The sequence below is a fragment of the Oratosquilla oratoria genome, chromosome 12, assembly GCF_046742065.1.
Source record: "Oratosquilla oratoria isolate Oo_2021 chromosome 12, ASM4674206v1, whole genome shotgun sequence".
In the NCBI taxonomy this organism is placed as follows: domain Eukaryota; kingdom Metazoa; phylum Arthropoda; class Malacostraca; order Stomatopoda; family Squillidae; genus Oratosquilla; species Oratosquilla oratoria.
Window position 1 is genome coordinate 28,563,465 of NC_134788.1, and position 25,000 is coordinate 28,588,464.

Sequence of the window (25,000 nt, forward strand, 5' to 3'; positions counted from 1 at the left end):
ACGTTACATGTGCATATATATTTATATATATATATATATATATATATATATATATATCTATGTATATATATATATATATATATATAGATATATATATATATATATATATATATATACATATATATATATGTATATATATGTATATATATGTATATATATATATATATGTATATATATTTATATATATATATGTATATATATATATATATTGTATATATAACGTCACTACCACCTTACTCTGTACCTTGAAAATGTCTTGAATAGACGAAGACGTTCGGTCACCTTTCATTTTATTTTCCACATTTTGTGAATCACGTGTTTTTGTGATTTATTGGCATGTACATGTATATATGTATATGCATGTATTTCGGTTATACCAGGAAAGTTAGATAAAAATAATTAGAAAATTCTCCATACATATATTTTTATTATCTTAATAACAGCGTTTCATAACCTAGGGTGTTAAGATGCGATGCATACGTGCAAATTCCTTTATTCTTCTAGTAACAAGATATTAGTTAGAGAGTGCTGGACTGCTTAGACCTGACTACAGCGGGTGCTAGGGTCGGAGAATCTTGGGAAACGCTATTTTAGACAAACCTGGTTATATAGGTGAGTTCCTTAGAAAAGAAATGTATGGTTATCAAATGGTGATAGCAACGCCTAATCAACTACAAATATGGTGAGTATGTTGTCATGGCCTTAAGCTTTGTTATTGACAGAATCGTACCGATGATTGAGGTCGTTCCTGTGGATAGCTGATATTATAACATAGCATATTTGTATTGTACCATTGTGTTGTGTACCTGTGTAACGTAATTGTAATATTACTGTCATGTACCATGTATGTATCTCCCTAGTAACATTTTTGATGTCCATCTAAGGGACGCCATCTGTATGGCAACATTACAGGGGCCCACACTCTCAAATAGAATTTTAATTTCCTCAGTAGCCAACCGGCTTGTGTATAGTTGACAACTGTGATTCTGTTATTGCCCAGCTAGAAGGAACCTTCTTTTACAGTCTGGCATATTCTTCTGCACTCGCAAGGACCTCCAGGCCTTCAACTTCCTCAGCTTTACACTACCCATGTATATTCCTGAAAACAGGTCACACATATTTATCGACACACTTACGGTAACACCGATGCTCTGCTCTTTACTGTAGACAAGAATTGGAGCCCGGAGAATCCCTTGAGCATCTGTCATATAGTTCTTACAAGACGAGTGGACACAAACTTGCATGGTTTCGTTGGGGGCAGGTGCATTGTCGGGGAACGAAACCAGAAGCTGTTGAGGTAAAAAGAAAGTTGTATGTCACCAATGTATGGGAAATAAGAGGTAGTCAATGAAGCAAAAAAAACTACTCTATGGACAACCTTCCTGCGGAAAGCATTGGGGCTATCAAAAAGCAACTTTGAATAATTGATCTATTGAGATTTATGTTTTCTAGGAAGACTATATTGCCCCAGAAAATGATAATCTTCCCATTATGCCCAACATATGGAATCAAGATTTTTATCGGTGCCTTGGGTCCCACTTGAGAGCTCATTTTACAATATTGTTCAAATTGAGTCTTATGTTTTCTAGGTAGACTATGTTGTCCTAGAAAAAAAAAAAAGTCTTCCCATTGCGTTCATTAAATGGAATCAACATTTTTGAGTGTAGCTTTGGATCCCACTCGAAAGATGACTACAATATTGTCCATGAGAATACCTCCATGGTGAGATAGATTCCATATCTTTTAGGTGTCTGTCATTGACTCCTGTCTTTATTTACGATAAAAAGGGTAAGATTGGAGACAATTTGTTTGCAACAGATGAGAAGCAATAGCTTTTGGCTGTCAGGACGTTCGTTCGGTCTAGATGTAGGAAGAAACAATACTGTATCATCAGCTGCGCTGTCAAGGAAGAGAATCAACTTCTCACAGAGGCAGTTGAGGGTAACACAGTTCCAAGTTTCAAGATTCAGTTAGATAAACCCAATGGCAATATACAGGGATGTCTCAAGCTGGTTAATTTCTTTGCTTGTGCAAGAACTGTCGTTTTTGCCCCGTGATTTCCGGGGCTGGTCCGGAATGGTTCATACATGAACGCAGAAGTCGGTGTCCACGATATGCCGCCGCTGCAGAAACGATACCTGGAGGAAGCTGATGCATCACACAGTGATGTCACCAAGTCACCTCAAGCCAGAGGGGAGCAACGATCGGGGTCCATTACTCAGAGTGGCTCAAGCAGACGTCGAAATTCCTCCACTCAGTCCCCGGATGCGCGCGGTACCACCGAACCACAGTGGTTGTAACCCATTGCCATTCCATGGTGAAATGTTGAAAACGTTTGGAATCGGAGGAGTATAGACGCATTTTTCTGCTTGGGTTCTACTTGAACACACGGTCCCCATCATCTGTGCGTACAAGTCGTTGTTCCTGTATCCATGGCCAATACAAAGGTATTGGAGTTTCTGAGCAAACCCATACCTGATCTCTTTCTGAGGTTCATCGATTGCTGTGGAATGTAAACACAGCGATACAAGTGATGAATTAAGTGTTATTCATTATCAATTGCATCTGCGTTCAAGTCGATACGTTCCTCGCCAAAAAATCAACAAGAAATTAGTGTTATGAACAGCTAAACTAGTAGGAGTGACAAATGCCTTGCTAGTAAGATAAAGCAACAGATGCTCGAGAATTCTTGTTTCTCTTTTTAGACAGAGTTCTTCAGGGATCTTCACTTTGAATGGAGCCAACTACAGTTATGTATAGAAAACCTTCTGGATAAATATTGTTCATCTTCAAGATAAACAACGGATGCACGAGAATTTCTGTTCTTTATCAGAGTTATGTGTAAGGCCTAGCACACATTAGGCCTTGCCAAAGCTTCTTACTTCTTTGCGTGCCACAGTTTCCTTAATAACCTCTCTTCTTTTCATTCCCTTGTTGGATTGATTGTAGCAGCGCACAGCACAGTATACGAACAAAATGTTTACCTCAGTGTTATGGTACATCAAGATTTGTTTTCATTATTATTTCAAAGATGTTCCAACAATATGACGCTATCAATACAACTGAAGGCAATTATGTCTCACTCACCTTCATCACAATAATGATTTTCATTAGTATGACAATGAAATCTATTAATTTGTAGTTACTCTCACCTTCGGCCCCAGTATTTCTATTTTCTTTTTCTCTCACTTTTCAAGATTAACATTTACACCACTAGATACTTAGACCTAACCACACATTGACGCGAGTAGAGACGCGTCTGTTTCGCTAAAATAGAATTGTTTCCCAGCAGGTCCTCCCTTCCCCGCCTTCATTCAGATGTGTCGGGTCCTTTCCCTGGAATGCACTTTGGTTGATTGATGTCGTCGTTAGGTTAAGTTTGGTTAGGTTTGCTTAGATTAGGTTTGGCTGCATTGGGTTGGGTCGGGTGAACTTAGGTCTGCTTAGGGTATGTCAGGCTAGTTTTGGTTAGCTTAGGGTCTGGTCAAGTCGGGTTAGGGTGTTAGGGTTATGTTTGGAAAGAGACCCAGTACAGCATAAGAGGGGGTTTACATGGTCTAACGGTTCGTCGAACGCGGTTCGACAGACAGACAGACACGTGTTTAAAGTGATGTAAAGTGAACGGGTTATTTGGTTGTCGAACACGTTGTTCGACAACCAAATACCCCGTTCACTTTACATCACTTTAAAGACGTGTCTGTCTGTCTGTCGAACCGCGTTCGACGAACCGTTAGAGCGTGTAAACCCCCCTGTAATAGCAGCAGCACCACCATCACCATCAGCCAGGTCCCCTCACCAAGAATGCGCCAAACGTCTCACCTCGAGTTGGTAAGGCAGGCCCGGCATAGCATATTTCTCATAGTCCTTCTTTAAACCCTTGAACTGCAAGACGGAGCGATGGATGGGGACGTTGAGGGATGCTTCCTGCGTGGTTCCCGTGCCCGTCTCCTCCACTGTGGCCACGGCGGAGAGTCTAAAGAGGCCAGAAGGGAGCATCTGGCCCTCTGGTTCGAGACTCGCGAGGATATCTTCGCAGCCTGACACCTGTAATCAAAGTGCATCGGTGAAAGAGCTGTGACTGGCTGGCTGGCTGGCTGCCCATCACAATCGAGATTCAAACGGCCTGACTATCTTGCCAACAACCGTTGCTAACTACGAGTGTATGCATATACATACATATATATACATACATACATACATACATACATACATACATATATATATATATATATATATATATATATATATATATATATATATATATATATATGTGTGTGTGTGTGTGTGTGTGTGTGTGTGTGTGTGTGTGTGTGTGTGTGTGTGTATGTGTATGTGTGTGTGTGTGTGTGTATGTGTGTGTCTGTATGCATCCATGAGAAATCACATGAACTCGTGATTCTAAATATGCAGAAAAAAAAACACTCAGGAAAATAAATCAATGACCGAGCGTCTAAATAGACGATAGCGCTCGGTCACCAATTTATCATTTTCCTTGGTGGTTTTCCTGCATATAGAGGGTTTAGGAAGAAATGTCAATGTAATAGTACTGGGAATGTATGTATATATATATATATTATATATATATATGTATATATATATATATATATTTGTGGTTGTATGTGTGTGTTTACTGGCCAGCTCGTCTTTTCATTGCATTTCACTCCCGACTGACCTCAGTTGTGATTGTCCTTTGGTAGGAACTCCATCTGTCCTTTAAATTCAAAGTCACCTCGCCAGAGACAGGCTGACCAAAGGTATAACTGAAAGAGAAACGTGTATCATCATATCCCATAATCATGTATGCATTGCACATACATACATGTGTGCCGTTACGACAAATGAATTAACAAGCTCCTCCTCCTGTGGGGGCTTGAACCCTTGTACCACAGGTCTTCCAGATCGTTCCCTTTTGTACAGTCGCGAGTGGCGCAATGGCATCGTCCTTGCTTTGTGATAGCAAGCAGTCGTAAAAGGGTAAGTAAGTACGCTCCTCCTACAAGGAAGCTGATCATCGAGATGACTTTAACACTCTTCTTACAAGAAAGAGCCCCACGCAAGTGAATTGTATACTCTTGAATAAGTACCAAAAAGAAAACTACATGTATGTTATACAAATGAGTATTAGATATGTGGAATCTAACTTCCAGACTAACTTATTTTGGAGCAAGGCCACTCCGGGGTCACCATTTGTAGCGGTATGTTACGAACAGCTGGTGAAGGTACTCGTCCCTGAGACAATGGATGGAATCAAGAAAACTCCAACTCTCTCCTCGGCACGACACTTGTACCTTCACCAACTGTTCGTAACAGACTACTTACTGCAAACGGTGATCCCGGAGTGATCTTGCTACTATTTCTAAGCATCGTGAGCTCATAAGCCCAAGGCCGTTTCCGTCGTTTACACCCCGTTTCAATCTACAAACGGCCCCTTCATGACCAACTGTTGACTCTGTTGCAGTTTGCATCTCCTTTGTATTTCAAGGAAACATCAATACACTAGGAGGACATGAATATATGAAAAAAAATGCTAAGAAGTTGTTGTTGTTTTTCTCAGAGAGTGGTCAATAATTCTCAGAATGAATGACCAAATTCAGTGCTAAATTCGACCACAGTAAATGAGTCAAAAATAAACATGATAGTTTAAAGTTAAACATACTAGAATGAAATGTTAAAACACAAGACTCAGAGGCGAGCATATAAGTATCAATAGGTGTAATCAATCTCTCAAAATTATACTGTAAGTTATAAAGGTATGTCTGGCGCTATCTGGCAATGAGTGATGTCATCAACGCCGAGAAAGGGGCGGACCCGTCAACTTTCAAAACGTCAACAAAGAATGACGTCATAGGAATAGTTATCTTTCTCGGTGGGTTTCTTTCTCTACTTCAGTTTCTCTCTCTCTCCCTCTCTCTCTTTTCCTCTCTCTCTCTCTCTTTTATTTGTCTATCTCTCCCTTTTATCTGCCTGTCTCTCTCTTTGAACTTGTGACTGTCAATACACTCCATGTGCCAAGATGAATTGTGACAGCATATCATAGAAGGTTGGGTTAAGCTGGATTAATACACTGGGGAAGGATCCCTTGGAAAACAATTCTATTCTAGCTACTGATACTCTCATACTTGGAGCTATACTTCACATCATCTTCACACAAACATTCACGTGACTTATTTCCCACAAAACAGTAAAATCAGCATAAAAGAGAGTTAGTTTCAACCGAAACTATATATTCTTTATCCACGTACTAGAGTGCTTTTAGTTCTTAGACTTGTATTCCTAAAACCTCATTGATACGAGACTACTTTATTAGATGCTATTGCTATTGAGTATTGACGGCGGGCTAGTGAGGGGCGGCCTACAAGTCACTGGAACTAACGGCTAATTAGTCCCTTGTCAATGAGGCTTAACACACTTCCTAGGATCACTTACGTGGCACAAACAGTGAAAGTTGCGCTCGAATCTGTCCCGAGGATGTACTTTTTGAGGCTGAGAGAGACCGAGAATGTTGGCAGGACGTAATCCTTCACTTTGAAGTGCTGAGAAGATTTCCCTTTAGTCGTCTGTGCGAAAATGGTGTAAGTTCCCTACAGGAGAAAGATGAAAACAAAAATCAGAGTCTGTTCCCAGCAGGAGGAAAATAAAAACTAAAATAAAAATCAGTTCCCAACAGGAGAAAAAAGAAAAAAAAGGTCAGTTCCCTATAGGAGAAAGATGAAAACAAAAATCAAAATCATTCCCCTGTAATACAGGAGAAAAATGAAAAAAAAAAAAATCAAAATCTGTTTCCAACAGTAGGAAAATGAAAATAAAAATAAAAATCAGTTTCCAACAGGAGAAAGATGAAAACAAAAATCAGTTCCCAACAGGAGACAAAAAAAAAAAAAAAAACAGTTCGCAACAGGAGAGAGATGAAAACAAAAATAAAAATCAGTTCCCTACAGAAAAAAAAAAAAAAAAATCAAGATCGAAGGTACGAAAAGGGAAAAAAAAAATGGAAACAGTGTTCTCTATACGAAAGACATATGCTTGAATCCTACGAAGAAAAAAAGTACGAAAAAATAAGGAATTTTTTTTTACAGAACCAAATTTACCGCGCAAGCGACTATGGCGCCGGCCTCACTTCTACATACGAATTACCAACATAGGAAAAGTTTTAAAGCTACGCATCCCTTTCGTACATAGGGGATTGTTGTGACTAAATTATTAATTCCTTATTATCTGTAATACAATCTGAAATTCAAAAAAAGGACACAATAGGATTTAATCTTGTTCAGTAAAGACATGGCTAGGTACAGCTGCACAGAAAACTATCGTTAGTAAATCACGCTAATCATTTTGACTCAAAACAACGAAACTATTTGAGACAGGTTGAAGTCTCCATCGGAAATAAGATTATCATGTCATAGTGAATCCATATGAACTCCGGAACTATTATTCGATTCATATATTCATTCAGAAGGAATTCGAACAATTCGAACCCCAGAAATACCAACCCTTCGGTATCATAAGGTTATGTTCATTAGCGAATGTTTCGACACCCCTACTAACGATAGTTTTCTGTGTAGCTGTACACACATGGGAACATACAAAATACATGAGAGCATAGGTCCCAGCAAAGAAGTATAGCCAACGAGAGACAAAAATATATGAAATGAAATAAGATAAAATAAAATGAAATGAAATGAAATAAAGTAAAATAGAATAAAATCGTACATCGTTTTACTGTACACGGACATTGGGTCCCGCCACAGTCAGCAAGCGAATGTGAACGTCCTGTAGGACCTCCTCTTTCCACCATCACAAAGATCCTAAAACTGGCGGCACATCAGGCATTTCTCGCTAGCATGCTACTCGCTTTTGCTACTTGCTTCGAGTAGACACGACTTCGGCAACAATCTTTTGTTTTTCAAATTGACAAATGTCAAACTACTCTCGCGGCGGCATAGGTTGAGAAGGTGAGTGACGAGCTAAGAGAAGTTAAAGCTAGAACACCAATGTTAGACACGTGGTTGAGGCGTCCTTACGGAATCCTAGAATATTGTAACCAAAGTCGTTTCTACTCAAACGAAATAGCGAAAGCAAATATCACGCATGCTAGCCTGCCTAGTGTGCCGCCACATTTACACAACAGACAGCGGTAGTATGCAATCGTGTCATATGCTGTCCTGCATTTAAGAATCTATGAAGCTTAGTAGTGGTTGGAAACGAGGTAGAGTGGCGAATGGACTTTGGTAGTTCATTGTACATATGAATATACACACACACAAACACACACACACATACACACACACACACACACACACACACACACACACACACACACACACACACACACACACACACAATGAGGAAGTTTGGAAAAGATCTATTCATTCCCCCTCATTATCGACACTTCTTCCCACCCAACGCTCCCCTCCCACGCCACGCCACGCCACTAGGCACGACAACAAAACAGAGCAATTCCGTCCATAATGCATATCATTAACTTAATCTATTCTAGTCCTAGAATGAGATCTGATTGTACATTGTTAGTGTGCCACTGTTTCACTGTTAATTCAAACCGATTGCTATAATCTTTATCATTATCATTCACACACATACACGTACATACACACGCGCGTGGATCAAAATTGAGAAGTATTTAGTGGGGACGTGTTCGAGTTTCGTCTCCCTATGAAGGAAAGTTTTTGGATTTTTTACTGACCTGCAAAGCTTGCGATGCAACTCTGAACTTCAGGTGGACGAGGCCTTGACTGTTGTCGACATTCTGCCATTGTTGGATTCGGGTACCTCCTGGCGCCTCAACCCAGACTAGGTCGTACTTCAGGAAAATACAAATAAAAGATAAAAAAAAAAGTAAAAGATGAATAAAACAAATAGATAAATAAACGAAATGAAATAGATGAATAAACAAACAACAAAAAATAAAAGAAATAAACAAATAATTTTTTTATAATGGCTGTCATTTTTTATTTGTTTGTTGATCATTATTTATTTGGTTATGATTATCTATCTGTTTATCTTCTGTTATTCCTCTATATATTATCTATTATAGATTGGTTTTATTTTTTTATTTCTATTCATCATTTATTCATTTATCTATCTTACTTATTTGTTTATTTTTTCCGCATTCGACCGTCTTATGGACCAAAAGGTCTCCTGTCGGCATCTTCTCCCTTTGTAATGAAAAGAATAGATGATATATATATATATATATATATATATATATATATATATACATATATATATATATACACATATATATGTATTGTATATATGTATATATATATATACATGTATATATATATAATATATATACATATATATATATATACATATGTATATATATATATGTATATATATATATACATATATATATATATATATATATATATACATATATACATATATATATACATATGTATATATACATATATATATATATATACCATAAATAAAATCAATTAAATCGATCAAATAAATAGATGAATAACAGAATAAGATTAATCAAATAAATAAATTAATAAGAAAACAGTAACGATAAACAGATTCATAAATAACAAAGAACAACACAAGAAAAATGGTAAAATACATTTTCTATGTCATCTTGGGTCATGTAAGGGCTAATACACAAAAATAAAACACACTGAAAAATATACAAGAAGACAACCACACACCCGCGCATACACACACTCGCTGGTAGCTCTTAATTAAGTCTGGAGTTGGGTTCCCGCCCAGCATTTGAAAATCATTGCAACACACCAAGCCGTCACTTTTTCCTTTGAGCAATGAATATGGTGTGTGTGTGTGTGTGTGTGTGTGTGTGTGTGTGTGTGTGTGTGTGTGTGTGTGTGTGTGTGTGTGTGTGTGTGTGTGTGTGTGTGTGTGTGTGTGTGTGTGTGTGTGTGTGTGTGTGTGTGTGTGTGTGTGTGTGTGTTTCAGCATGGTCTTTTGGATCACGTGTTGGACTCGTGATCGACAGCTATTACTCTCCCGGAAGAGAGCTCAGAGCTCATATATATGACTGATCTATGGGTAATGCTGTGACTTTACACACACAAACACACATACACACACATCCAACTCCCCGCACACGAGAGTTGGAGTAACGACTCACAGCACAACGATACTGAAATTACTTCAGCCCTGGGTGGGATTCGAACCCCGACCACCGTAGTGGCGACCGGGAACTCTAACCACTGCGCCACGAATTGTGTGTATGTGTGTGTGTGCTGAACTGTATTATTATAAATACAGATTCCAGCTGTGTGGGATAGAGGGAAAAGGAGACATGATCAGTTATGGACCAAAAGGTCTCCTGTCGGCATTATGCTCCTCTTCATTTGAAAAAAAAAATGTAATATAACTACATTCAACAAAAGTTAGTGACATTTTTTTTTTTTTGCTGAAAAAGATTGTTAAATGCTAGAGAATTAGTGTGTTCAGTGTGTACATGGTTTCTGAAAAAAAAACACAAATTATATAATTCTGTTCTGTAAAGACATAGACGAGTACACACACACAGACACACACACACACACACACACACACACACACACACACACACACACACACACACACACACACACACACACACAATGGCTTTTTCCCCCTTACAAGGGAGGTAGCCAAAATCAAAAGGCATAAATCCACTCCCACCCATTTCATCCCCACCTCTCCCTCCCTCCCTCCCTCACTCCCTCTTTTCTTGGATCTTCACGGTGGCGCGGTGGTAGAGTTCCCAGCTGCCATTACGGCGGTCCGGGTTTGAGTCCCGCCCAGGGCTGAAATAATTTCAGTATCGCTGCACTGCGAGTCGTTACTCTAACTCTCGTGGGGGGGAGTTGGGTGTGTGTGTGTGTGTGTGCATGTAAGGTCACAGTATCACCCACAGATCGGTCATATATGAGCTCTGAGCTCTCTTCCGGGAGGGAAATAGATGTCGATCACGAGTCCAACACGCGATCCAAAAGACCATGCTGAATCACACACACACACACACACACACACACCACACACACACACACACACACACACACGCACGCACACACACACACACACACACACACACACACACACACACACACACACACACACACACACACACACACACACACACGCATACAGATACACACACACACACGCATACAGATACACACACACACACACACACACACACACACACACACACACACACACACACACACACACACACACACACACACACACACACACACACACACACACACACACACACACACACACACACACACACACACACACACACACACACACACACACACACACACACACACACACCGGCTCGGTGGCGGATTGGTAAAGCACTGGCCTCACAAGCCAGAGAACCGGGGTTCGATTCCCCGGTCGGGCGGAGATAAGTTGGGTTTGTCTCCTTTCACGTGTAGCCCCTGTTCACCTAGCAGCGAGTAGGTACGGGACGTTAGTCAAGGAGTTGTGACCTTGCTGTCCCGGTGTGTGGTGTGTGAGTGGTCTCAGACCTACCCAGAGATCGGCTAATAAGGAGCTCTGAGCTCACTGCCGTAGGGTGGTGTCTGGCTGTCTCGACAGAGACTGCAGCAGATCCGAGGTGAGGTGAATACACACACACACAGACACACAGACACAGACACACATACACACACACACACACACACACACACACACACACACACACACACACACACACACACACACACACACACACACACACACGGATAGGAGACGGGACCCAACGAGCGTAGCTCCTTTCCTGGACGCTACAGTTAGGTAAATACTCACACATTCACACACACACACACACACGAGAGGATAATCCTCAACAAGTAAACATAGCAAAAAAACAAAACAAAAAAAAAAACACGAAATCGTACATTGTCATATTGTACAAAGACATTAGGTCTTCCTACAGTCAACAAACGGATCTCGACATCTTGCCCCGTCCTGTACAGGAACTTGTCCGTTTGGATGAAGATCTTGTACAACGAAATGATCCATATCGGTCTCTTGTCCTCGAAGTCCTCCCCAGCGACAGACCCAAACACTCGGAGTGTTCTGCTTCCTTCCCCTTCAGGTAGAGCCAGTTGGGCGCAGGCCAGATGTCCTCCTCCTCCTCCTCCTCCTGTCAAGAACGGAAACGATCCCAGTCAGTCAGTGGATGGATGACCCGCGTTGTTGTTGTTCTTGTGAGCGGAAAAGAGTGGTCCCACGGTAGTCGGCAGTAATCTCCGGCCCATTCTGCCTTCTCTCTCTCTCTCTCTCTCTCTCTCTCTCTCTCTCTCTCACGCACACACACCGGATCGCAGCAATCGTGGTTATTCCATCCATCCATCCAGTGGTCCGAATTGGATTCTCGCCCAGGAATGAAACAATTTCAGCATCAAAGCAGTGCGAGCCGGCACTCCACCTCTCGTGGCCGGGGAGTTGGGGGGAGTGAGGTCACACCACCATCCATAGATCGGGCCATATATGAGCTTTGAGCTCTCATCAGGGGGGGTAATAGCTGTCGACCACGAGTACAATACGTGATCCAAGACCATGGTGAATCACACACACACACACACACACACACACACACACACACACACACACACACACACACACACACACACACACACACACACACACACACACACACACACACACACACACACACACACACACACACACACACACACACACACACACACACACACACACACACACACAAGGAAACAAACATACACAGGCAGAAACAGCAGAGGGACATGTGAGCGAGGAAGAACTGTTAAAAGGGGTTCACACGGTCTAACGGCTTGTCGAACGCGGTTCGACAGACAGACACGTGTTTAAAGTGATGTAAAGTGAACGGGGTATTTGGTTGTCGAACACGTTGTTCCACAACCAAATACCCCATTCACACGTTCACACATCATCACTTTAAAGACGTGTCTGTCTGTCTGTCGAACCGCGTTCGACGAACCGTTAGACCGTGTGAACCCCCTCTAAGACTGCTGCCTGTACTGTATGAGCACAGGGGTGTTTTTTCCCAAGTGCTAAAAGGAGATCAATGAGCAGTTGCTGGTAGTTAACTCTCCTCAAATGAAAAAAAAAGAAAAGAAGAAGAGGAAGAGCAACAACCAAGAGAAGGTGAGAGGAAAAGAGATCCTTTGAGTCCAGGCCGAAGACCGAACGCCAATCCCTCGGGGCTGCACCTCTGTGTGGAGAGAAGGGTGTTGATATGGGTCGTAGACAGACGGTGGGGAGATTGTCTTTTCCCATATGTGACCCTTAAGTAACGTTTCTTGCAAGAAGCAGTCATCATTGGTCTCAATATTACAGGAATATTCTTAAAAAAAAAAAAAAAAAAAAAATAAGAGTACGTCAAGGTAACACACTCTATAGACTCTATCCTGGCTACTTTTCAAACTCTACAATCTAGATCAGTATTTCCCAGCCTCCTGGAGATCACCTCTTCTCTGAACAACACCGTCTCGTCACCACTGACCCCTTCTAGTTCTCGCTCTACGAACCCTTCGAGAAACTTCTCTTCGGGAGCGCCTGGAACTCCCGTATGAAGACCACAGTAAAGTGGCTAAACGTCGTGAGGATCCGTTCTTACCGTGTGTGAAGGCGACCGTGACATTGAACGAGTCAACTCCGATGGTGACTTTGTCTTCGTGGTTGCTTTTGCGCGTCACGAAGACGCAGACTTTGGTTGGTACTCCAGGATGCCATTTCTTCGGGGTGACGATCAGGTATTCCCTAAATGCAAAATGTAAGAGGTTAAACATTTCACACACACACACACACACACACACACACACACACACACACACACACACACACACACACACACACACACACACACACACACACACACACACACACACACACACACACACACACACACACACACACACACACACACACACACACACACACACACACACACACACACACACACACACACACACACACACACACACACACACACACACACACACACCGAGCCGGGCAGTCACGAGTAGCAGACGTGTGGCTGTGACTTTCTGCCTTTCGGTGTGACAAGTTGCTTAGTTGCTGCCTGAAGTTATCCTGCTGACCTCGCTCCCTTTAAGGAACTTAACTTACTTGTAGTGCAGTGATACAATGTGTGGTCCTCCTAAGTAGCGATACCGACCCATTAAACCATACAAGTTGAAACTCAGGTGCGGTTGCCCACCATGTGCAGTGACCAACAAGATGGAGAAAGTTACTTAGAGAGAGTTTACCGCAGGCCGCAACACGATGATAATAACAGAAGCGTGGCAAAGCGTCTTCGAAGGGTAAAATGTTATTAACTCTGCTTTCATCCTAACCATGCATCATCTCACCATCTCAGGCCAATTCACAGGGGTAGGGAGTAGCCTTGAATTGTTGCGCTAACCTGACTCCATCTTATCTCAGTGCTGACACTCCCAAGGGATTTAGACCTTGTGGATTAAAGTCTAATCTTCAGTCTACACCCCTACCACACCGCATCTGTCTTCGTGTGTGCATCACCTTCCATACAGCCCTAACTGCCTTTGAACCACATCACTGAAACTACCGACGCCTTACAAGTGTGGTTTCAATCCCTTGAAGATCAGCCAAATCTCACCCAGGCAGCCAACAAACAACCTTCGATCTTATCAACATTGATATGGTCCCGACCTCTCGGTCGCAGCAAACAAATTAAACAACATCTGTGGGCTTCTTGCACATTATGTAGTCATACTAGACACGTTCAAATATGAAACAAATCTTATATTGTCAGTGTTATTATCATTGTCATTATCGTCGTTGTTATCGTCGTTATCATCGTCGTTATTATCGTTCCTCATCATCGTCGTTATTATCGTCGTTGTTATCGTCGTTATCATCATCATCATCATCATCATCATCATCATCATCATCATCATCATCATCATCATCATCATCATCATCATCATCATCATCATCATTTACAAACACACAGACCATCATCATGATCATCATGATCATCATGATCATGATCATCATCATCATCATCATCATCATCATCATCATCATCATCATCATCATCATCATCATCATCATCATCATCATCATTATTATCATTGTTATTATCATTTGCACACACACACACACACACACACACACACACACACACACACACACACACACACACACACACACACACACACACACACACACACACACACACACACACACACACACACACACACACACACACACACACACACACACACACACACACACACACACACACACACACACACACACACACACACACACACACACACACAACTCGTGGCGTAGTTGGTAGAGTTCCCGGCTGCCACTACGGCAGTCCGGGTTCGAACCCCCCCCCCGGCTGAAATAATTTTAGTATCGCTGAACTGCGAGTTGCTACTCCAGCTCTCGTGGGCGGGGAGTTGGGCGTGTGTGTGTGCGTGTAAAGTCACAGCAATACCCATAGATCGGTCATATATGAGCTCTGAGCTCTCTTCCGGGAGGGAAATAGTTTTCGATCACGAGTCCAACACGCGATCCAAGACCGTGGTGAAGCACACACACACACACACACACACACACACACACACACACACACACACACACACACACACACACACACACACACACACACACACACACACACACACACACACACACACACACACACACACACACACACACTCAACTTTTTGCCCACGAGAGTTGGGGTAACGGTTTGCAATGCGGCGATGTTGGAATCCTTCCAGCCCTGGGCGGGAATCGAACTCGGACCTCTGGAGTAGCAGTTGCGAACGCTACCACTGCGCCGTGTGTGTGTGTGTGTGTGTGTGTGTGTGTGTGTGTGTGTGTGTGTGTGTGTGTGTGTGTGTGTGTGTGTGTGTGTGTGTGTGTGTAAGGTCACAACATTACCCATAGATCGAGCCATACACGAGCCCTGAGCTCTCATTCAAGAGGGTAAAAGCTGTCGATCACGAGTCTAAGACGTGATCCATTACCCTATTGAAGAAACACACATATATTGTCTCCTTAGATTACTTCCAGAACACCCACATGAAGAATTGTCTACCCACGAGATCCCACCTGAAGAATTGTCACCCCAGTACGCCAAATATCAACAGTGGAATAAAGATTAGATTAGGTTAGGTTGAATGGGGGTTATGTTTATTGTCATCAACCTATGCAACCGAAGAATCGTAAACCCAGGATGGCCCACATGAAGAATTGTCACTCTAGGATATATAGCCCACTTGAAGAATTGTCACCCTGTTTTAGTCTGGGGTGACGATTCTTCATGTGATCTCAAACAATAAAAATAAATATTCTGGGGAACTATATACAAGCGATCTTTCAAAACGAATTGATAACATCAAAATTAAAATTATTTCCACTGCAAATACTAAACGGTCTAGCAAATGAGGGCTTCAGTAACAAATTTGCAAATTGCCTCGTCAGTGAATGGAATAAGTGGTCAGCTAAAGCAATTAAATGTGACTCATTTCCGAGTTTAATTTTTCCATTGGGAATTTTTCTTTTTAATGTAAGTATTGAAGCAACATAAAAACAGGAGACACAAACAAAAGCATAAATAAAAACATAAATGAACAAACAACAAATAAGCAAACAGATAAATAAACAAATATAGAAATCTAATTTAGTTACCCCTAATACATTATAGAAAACTATAAAGGAAAGCTATTTTCTTTGATTGAGTACATGTAGATGAATTTAAGCATTAGTAATGTATGTCAACAAGATTTTCTATTCAGTGTGATTCACCTTGGTCTTTGGATCACGGGTTGGACTCGTGATCGACAGCTATTTCCCTCCTGGAAGAGAGCTCAGAGTTCGTATGACCGATCTAAGGGTAATGCTGTGACCTTACACGCACACACACACCCAACACCCCGCCCACGAGAGTTGGAGTAACGACTCGAAGCGCAGCGATACTGAAATAATTTCAGCCCTGGGCAGGATTCGAACCCGGACAACCGTCGTAGTGATAGTCTGGGACTCTACCAACCTCGCCACCGAGTCGTGTGTGTGTGTGTGTGTGTGTGTGTGTGTGTGTGTGTGTGTGTGTGTGTGTGTGTGTGTGTGTGTGTGTGTGTGTGTGTGTGTGTGTGTGTGTGTGTGTGTGTGTGTGTGTGTGTGTGTGTGTGTGTGTGTGTGTGTGTGTAACTGGCATTCACTCCAATACTAGATATAATCTGAACTAGATTTACACGATTATCTCTTTGAGTGGTCTTGATTGGAAAATACTAGAAAAGGGGTATCTAGAACTATAAAAAACTGCTTACTAGCTTTTACTAGCATCTACATTAATCCTAACCTTTCAAAGAACTATAATTGAAATATTACAAGTAAAAGAATATTCAGAAGCACTAATATCACTAACTCACATTTACTAACATCTAGATCTCTAAGTTTCTTTATTACTAGACGTGAGTGAACTTACTTAGAACAATGGAAACGTTCACAACATTTTCCATCTTCATGTTCGATGACCCAGCATCCATGATAGATCTGGGAGCAGTTTTGGACCTGTGTTGTGATGTTGAGACTTTTTTCACAGGTGTAAGTCAAACAAGGGTCATCTTTGTATCGCCAGGAGGTGCCCACCTTGTGCAGGATACCGTCAGAGTCCCTACAGCTGTCACTGGAGAAAAGAGGGAGTTGTTGGTAGTCAACTTAGGCTTGTAAGAAGAAGGAGAAGAAGAAGAAGAAAAAAAAAGGAGAAGAAAAAAGTAGAGGAAGAAAAAGAAGAGGAGGAAGATTAAGAAGAAGCGTAAGAATAAGGGGAAGATTAAGAGGAAGCGTAAGAATAAGGGGAAGATTAAGAGGAAGCGTAAGAATAAGGGGAAGATTAAGAAGAAAAAGAAGTAAAAGAAGAAGAAGAAAAAAGAAAACGAAGAAGAGATCAATGTCTCTTTTATTTGACAAATGCTGCGACTGAAAACGCCTTGGGACGTCATGTCGTCCGTATTTGCCCCCGTTTTCATTCAAACTTTGTTATCCTCTCAATCAGGTACAAAATAGATAAACAAAATAATGATAATAATAATAATGAAATAATAGAGTGTGCTATATCTGCTGGTACTTTTAGAAAAAAAAATAAACTAACTCTGAGCACAGGGAGTAGGCGAAACAGCAATCACGTTTGGGTCGGTAGTAGAAGTTTTGACAGTCGGGTGCCGGGTCGGGGCATTTCCCACAGATGGTCCGACCAGATGCGCATGTGTCGCTTTCAGGCGACTTGGTCGCCAAAGAGGATCTGTAAAATAAGTCACGCGTTGAAAGCGATTATATATACATACATACATACATACATACATATATATATATATATATATATATATATATATATATATATATATATATATATATATATACATAATATTTCACATGTTTATTTTTTGTATAAAGTGTATTTGTACAATTACGGTGGGATTTCTGTTGATTGCGTTCGTGACAGTCATAGTGTAAGTAAACTTTTTGTAGTTTTATAAGCAAATACGGAACACAGGCAAATGTGTGTTTGTGTGTACGTTTGTGCGCGAACTTAGCGAATGTGTCTAGGACTTATTCAGAAAAAATAGATCCGGTTAGAAACTAATAGGATGGAAATTGTTGAAAAGGAGATGGAGATAGAAATTAAATAATCAAATTGGGAAGAATGGTAACAGAACAGAAAGAACCAAAACATGGAACAGGAGCCTTAAACTCTTACAAGACCTACAGAAGGTGGACCTTAACAGAGGGTCAAGAAGGAGGAGGAGGAGGAGGAGGAGGAGGAGGAAGAGGAGGTCATCCTTGGAGCATGTGTCAAAAGGACAAAAGGAGTTCCTTCTTGGAGTATGTGTCAAAAGGACAAAAGGAGTTCATTCTTGGAGTATGTGTCAAAAGGACAAAAGGAGTTCCTTCTTGGAGTATGTGTCAAAAGGACAAAAGGAGTTCCTTCTTGGAGTATGTGTCAAAAGGACAAAAGGAGTTCCTTCTTGGAGTATGTGTCAAAAGGACAAAAGGAGTTCCTTCTTGGAGTATGTGTCATAAGGACAAAGGTTGAGTGAGAGGAGGAAGTTGAGGCTGTGCTTAATGAAAGGAGAGTTGGGAAACGAAAATCTGCCAATTTACCAGTAATTGGTTGATAGCAATTACTTCCAATTAGCAGCCTCGGCGCAAGAGATACACGTATGTAATTTATGTAAAAATATAACTTACATCTGTTTGGTCCATTAACTCACGCACATTTTTATCATTTTCCATTCTACCACAGAGATATAAAGTGTTTATTAGGCTTTTTAATGTTTTTATGATTCTGTAGACATTAGTGCAAGTTGACTGGGAACATAGGATCGACCAAAACTGTTCCTAACCCTGCAGCACCTTCAGTGAATGTACATTTTACTCGGTGTAATTAATAATTACTTTAACAGAGCAAATGGCGGGTAACGCGCATCCTACTATAGTCAACGCAAGGAGAAATGACCGATAAGGCGTGGCTAGGAGATTTCCCGGTGTTGCCACATATGGGCATCCATGGCGAGAACGTGCGTGTGGATGCAATGTTTTCTGAATGCAGTGTGAGGGGGGCGGGGCCAGAGATTAGATGTAGTGGCAACGTCGCTCTCGCATGCACATATGCCATATCTTCACTTAAAGAAACGAAACCTTTGTATAGAAAACATTGCTTTGATTTTTATCTCAGTGGTGGTGTGTGACAAAAAATTATAATATAATCGTATGAGGCAACATTATAGAATTATAAAATAGAATTATATAATAAAATAAAAATATAAAATAATTATATGTGGCACCACAGGGGAACTCCCAGTGCTCCGCCCTAACGGCCAGATCTCAGTGCATAGGGTATAACTGGCATCATATTTGGTTGTAGGTTTACTAAGTCACCTTCATAATTTGCAGCTCGAAGCAAAACAACCTCATCATTCAAAAACAAAGAATTAGTGCTCTAGAGCATCGCCTGACGGTCATCGTTAGCCATGAATAAAGCTATATCATCTTTGAGCGAGATTCGCACTGAGCAGAATGTACGGACGCTAAGGCCCTGGTCCATAAATAACAATACATCCTGTCACAAAAAATGACATCATTTTATATTGGTTAAGATTGGTCCATTTCGTTCAAATACTAGGGTAATCACACGTGAGATATTTTTCCTTTCACCTCCGGACTTTTCCCGACGTAAAACCACTTATGGCAAACTATTTCGCTTTCTCAACAAAATTGTATAGAATGTCATTTGATCTGCTGGAGGAGGAAGCTGCGGGGTGGGTGCAAATCTGCTCCAGCAGTTGGAGCAAAAAATACCCCAGTGGGATACGTAAAACAAACACAACACAACTAATGAATCAAAACTTCACATAAAAACTAGTCTCATTTCCTTTAGCTAGATAAATTGGCCTGGCTGCAGCCACAATATTGATGCACGTCGTCGTTATCAGCGAGCTTAGTCAACATTACATCGGTACTTACAAGTCGCAAGCGATGTTGCATTTCCGATCGACGTGACACCAGATGGGCACCTTCACTCCTGATGATAAGGGAAAATAATTATTATAAACCATAAACACCGTTAGAGAAGAAAAGATAGTGTCATTACATAAACTCAGGTCAAAATTCAATCACACTACCATGATCATTATTTACATGAAAACAAATGGAACAGACAAAAGATTATGTATGTTTGTGTGCCTGTGTGTAATTTGCAAATTGACGGAAGTAGGTTACAGATACTCGATTTACGTACAAACAGTAAGTAATTGAGATACAAAAAGAACGAAGTTAAAAAAAAAAAAATGTCTAATACCAGTCATGAAAATTATTGGCGTTTCTTATTTCTTATTCTGAACGATATGCACCTGAGGGGAAAAATACAGAACAATGAAGAGAAAACTCCAACACACATAAACAAAGAATATTGTAAATCACTAGTGCACATCTTATATATATATATATATATATATATATATATATATATATATATATATATATATATATATATATATATATATATATATATATATATGTTCGATTGAACATACAAGAAAACTTACTGCCCATTTATACTAATATATATATATATATATGATTGAGTAGACAAAGTAAAATATGAATGAAACAACAAGGACATATTAGAGATAAAGAAAGAATGTATACATACAATGGCAACACAGAAATCTGTAAACTGATTAATAACACACCATAGAAAAATAAATTAAAGAAGTTTGAAAAAATGTACCTCAAAGAACGACATATCACAGACAAAATGAATGCTTACGAACAAGACAAAAGCAAAAATAAATTTGATTTCCAGTCACAAAGGAAAGTATGTTGTTGCCATGGTCCTTCAACGCAATCCACTGCAAACCTGTACTGACTTAAGTGTAGTTGCCCTGTAGTGTAAATAATTAATTATATCAGAATAATATTGGACATGGATTTAGATAATATCTAAATTATGTAATTAATTAAATGGCATCGTTCCACATGTAGTAGGAGTAGATAAGAAATGCATGGAAATAATAATAACATGACAAATCTGATTTTTTGTTGTTTTGTTTTTAGAGTAAGAAAACTGATCAATCTAAGCGGCGACTTGCGGGAAGTGCCACACAGAGCACTTTCTTCATCATCATGTACCTCTTCATCAGCTACGATCCCTGTAGGTCTTGACAATGTCGCAGCACATCAAACAGATCAACAGAGTGACGCGAGCAATCGACGTACGTCGCAACTGAAATAGAAAAAAACATATAAATCGGAAGGATTTTGATAAAATATTCATGATGTCCAATGTACTATGATGTGTTATAAACCTTGTGCATGTGTTCATTTCAAAGTGAATTAAATTCATCTACAGCCAGTAGTGAGATTAAAAAGATTTAACAACTGGGTTTCTCATTGATAGCATGCCAGGTCTGGCCCACAATAGGCCCTGTATAAGCCATTTTTAACCGGTTCACGGAGCTCATGAAATTCCAAGAATAACCGGTAAAAACCGGATGAATCCCACCACTGCCTATGACCCGTTTGCTGTCAGTGGGAAGCTACGGAGATACACAGGAAAAGAAGATTTTGACGTCATCCCGTGTCAAAAGAAAAGGAACGTCTGGTACAGGTGTTCATCGTAAGAGGCTCCTCCCCCTTTGATACTGATGGCAAGAGTAAGCCAGGAGTATGACGGTTTAGTGTAGTAAAAAAAAGAATGGAATAAACTTCCTGCACAGGTAGTGCAATGTAGTTCATTTCGAAGCTTTAAGAATCATTTAGATAAACACCTAAGCAAGATGCTGTAATGATTATAATTTATTTTATATTATTTGTTTTTGTTTTGTTATCATTTGTCTGTTTGATTTTCATTTATATGTCAATTTATTATTACTTACTATTTACCTGTTTGTTTATTATTTAACTATACCTATGCATCTATTTATGTATTTTATCTGTTATTTACATTATTATAGTTTTTATTTATCAATTTATTATTGTTAAGATTTTTTTTCGCATCCGACCTAGATATGGACCAAAAGGTCTCCTGTCGGCATGCTCCGCCTTTGTAATCCTTTGTAATCCTTTGTGTTTGTCAAGATTTGCCCCATATCAGCCAGCCAGCCAGCAGCGGCCAGCATAAAAAGAAATGTTCCACGCGGTATGGGGAGGGATTAGGGAGAAAAATTGTGCGAAATGTTAAGTGTCCAATGCAGGACTTCCTGCCTATCCTGTGTGTGTGTGTAGGGGGGGGGGGTTGATATGTCCTCATTATCTCACCACAGTGGCGTCGTCGGTTTTTTAAGGCTGTTTGGATGACGCCAAGTCCACGTGAAATGTCGAGCGTGTTGGACTGGCTATAGCTGTGGAATCTGAAACCAAAATAATAGATTTGATAACTCGGATTGGGTCAAATAATATACAAATGAATATATATGTAGATAGATAGAAAATAAACAGATGAATAAACTGAAATAGGACATGTAGCACATATATTATAAATAAAAGAGGACAATATACCAGGCCAATAAGCATATAGCGTAGACAATCATCATATGGAGTCTCCGATGTGATTTATGGGACGAACCATGGCTAATACACTTATGATAATTCATCATAGTTATTATGTTTTACCTATCTACTTTCTTTGTAAGGCTGTAAGCCTGGGATTGAAGAGAATTCAAAGGCCTGCCGTGGATAAATGGTAGCGCGTCCAGCTGGTACCACCGTGGACGATTTCACGCGTCTGTTTGAATCCTAGATTCGGTTCAGAGGTTGGGAAGGTTTTCAACCACTCTGAGCAAATGGTCCATGCTCACCTCGCACCTGAGGAGGCGAATTGGTGACGTCGCTGTGTGTGTGTGTGTAATACATCAACTTCCTCTGGATGTCGTCACTGCTATGACGTACCATAGACATCTGCGTTCACGCACAAACTATTCCTGACCTAGAAACCGGAAGAAAAAAAATCCATAAAGGGGTTGATATGAAAATTTTGGGAACCACTGACTAACGAAAATGCTATGGAGTTATTAGTGATCTAAGATATGGAGACAATGCACGGTATTGCAGCGTGGATGAAGGTCCGCTTTCCTATGTCTGAGAGGTGCCAAACCCCCTACACCAACTCGCATAGCAACTACCTCGTGGTTGGCTGTAAGAGGGGCTTTACACGGTCTAACGGGTCGTCGAACGCGGTTCGACAGACAGACAGACAGACAGACACGTCTTTAAAGTGATGTAAAGTGAACGGGGTATTTTATTTATTTTTTTTTTAATCGCGCCCATCTCTGAAACTGACCTTAAGTAATTGCACACAATTTGACCTATCTTTTGTTTTTGTATAAACAAAACATATTTGTACAAACATTAAACCCAATTTTTTTTTCGTCATATGTAGTTTTTTAACCATAGATAAATGAGCACAAATATACTAGATACGGTGTTTTATGTTTATTCATAGAGAGCGAGGGTATCCTGTATCATGCAAACCTGAAGTGATGCAATTTTTTTTATTCAGAAGCCAAAAGTTGGGCAAAAACAAATGTCAGACCCAATTCAACGAAAACTGTGTGCCCCCCCCGTGTTATCTATTCATCCATGTGTTTGTTTATCTGTTTGTTTGTTTGTTTTTATTTTTATTTCTTAATTCGTAGCTTTGTTAAACGATTATTTTGGCCAAATATGGACTCTTACCTTTGGTCTGTCGTTAAGTTTGGATTTTGTCTCACCATTGGGCTCTTGTCAAGTTCTTTCGCACAAAGCTCCACAATGAAAAACGGGATAATGTCGTTGAATCATCGAAACGAAAATCCAGTTGAAAATCCGTAACCTTCTGTGTTTTTTATTTGTATGCCAACCTCTCCACCTCATCAAAGTGACTTTTTCTTTAGATTTTGATCCTGGGCAATACCAGACCATCTTCACCCTTCGTGTCTTCTACCGACGATGCTTCCAATGCAGCATCTGATGGCGTTTCTCTGGGCGCCTAGGCAACGCACTGATGTGTGAAGTGTTTCCTATTTAGCAGATGTTCTGCGTGCCTCCCAACCGAAGCAATATTTCTTTCTTTCTTTTCTTTTTATTTCTTTAGGTTTGTGGGGCTGCCACCCGCCTGAACTTCAACACTGAGGCAGTCCGGAACAGTTCACACATGAAACAGGAAATGGTGTTTACGTTATGAAACTCTGTATGGAGTAGCGGTACCCAGAGATCACTAAGGGAGGGTACCCCTTAGTCAACAATCTACTACTGAACCCCTTTGTTATCAAAGATAGAGATGAATAAAATCGCTTGGCGGCAGACAAAACATAAGGAAAAGTATCGCCAAACATATAGAGAGTGATCTGAAATAGGCTATAAGATATGCATCCATATATCGTTCCATAGATACACCACCCACCATCTCATTTTCACGGTGAAGAAGAAACCCATAGGGCCCTGTCAGTTGCTGCAAGCC

The 25,000-nt window shown here is 40.5% G+C and overlaps 1 protein-coding gene across 1 annotated transcript in view; it reads right to left on the reverse strand.

The window, feature by feature from the left end:
* LOC143030295 (alpha-2-macroglobulin-like protein 1) overlaps positions 1 to 13,787 on the reverse strand; it is a 44,071-nt gene extending 30,284 nt beyond the window's left edge. Inside the window, exons 1-8 of the mRNA XM_076193448.1 lie at positions 13,616 to 13,787; positions 11,889 to 12,136; positions 8,702 to 8,818; positions 6,427 to 6,581; positions 4,673 to 4,760; positions 3,813 to 4,044; positions 2,391 to 2,503; positions 1,137 to 1,289 (exon numbers count right to left, since the gene is read on the reverse strand). Coding sequence (XP_076049563.1) covers positions 1,137 to 1,289; positions 2,391 to 2,503; positions 3,813 to 4,044; positions 4,673 to 4,760; positions 6,427 to 6,581; positions 8,702 to 8,818; positions 11,889 to 12,136; positions 13,616 to 13,787 — 1,278 coding nt within the window. The remainder of the gene's footprint in view (positions 1 to 1,136; positions 1,290 to 2,390; positions 2,504 to 3,812; positions 4,045 to 4,672; positions 4,761 to 6,426; positions 6,582 to 8,701; positions 8,819 to 11,888; positions 12,137 to 13,615) is intronic.
* Between the last annotated feature and the right edge of the window lie 11,213 nt (positions 13,788 to 25,000).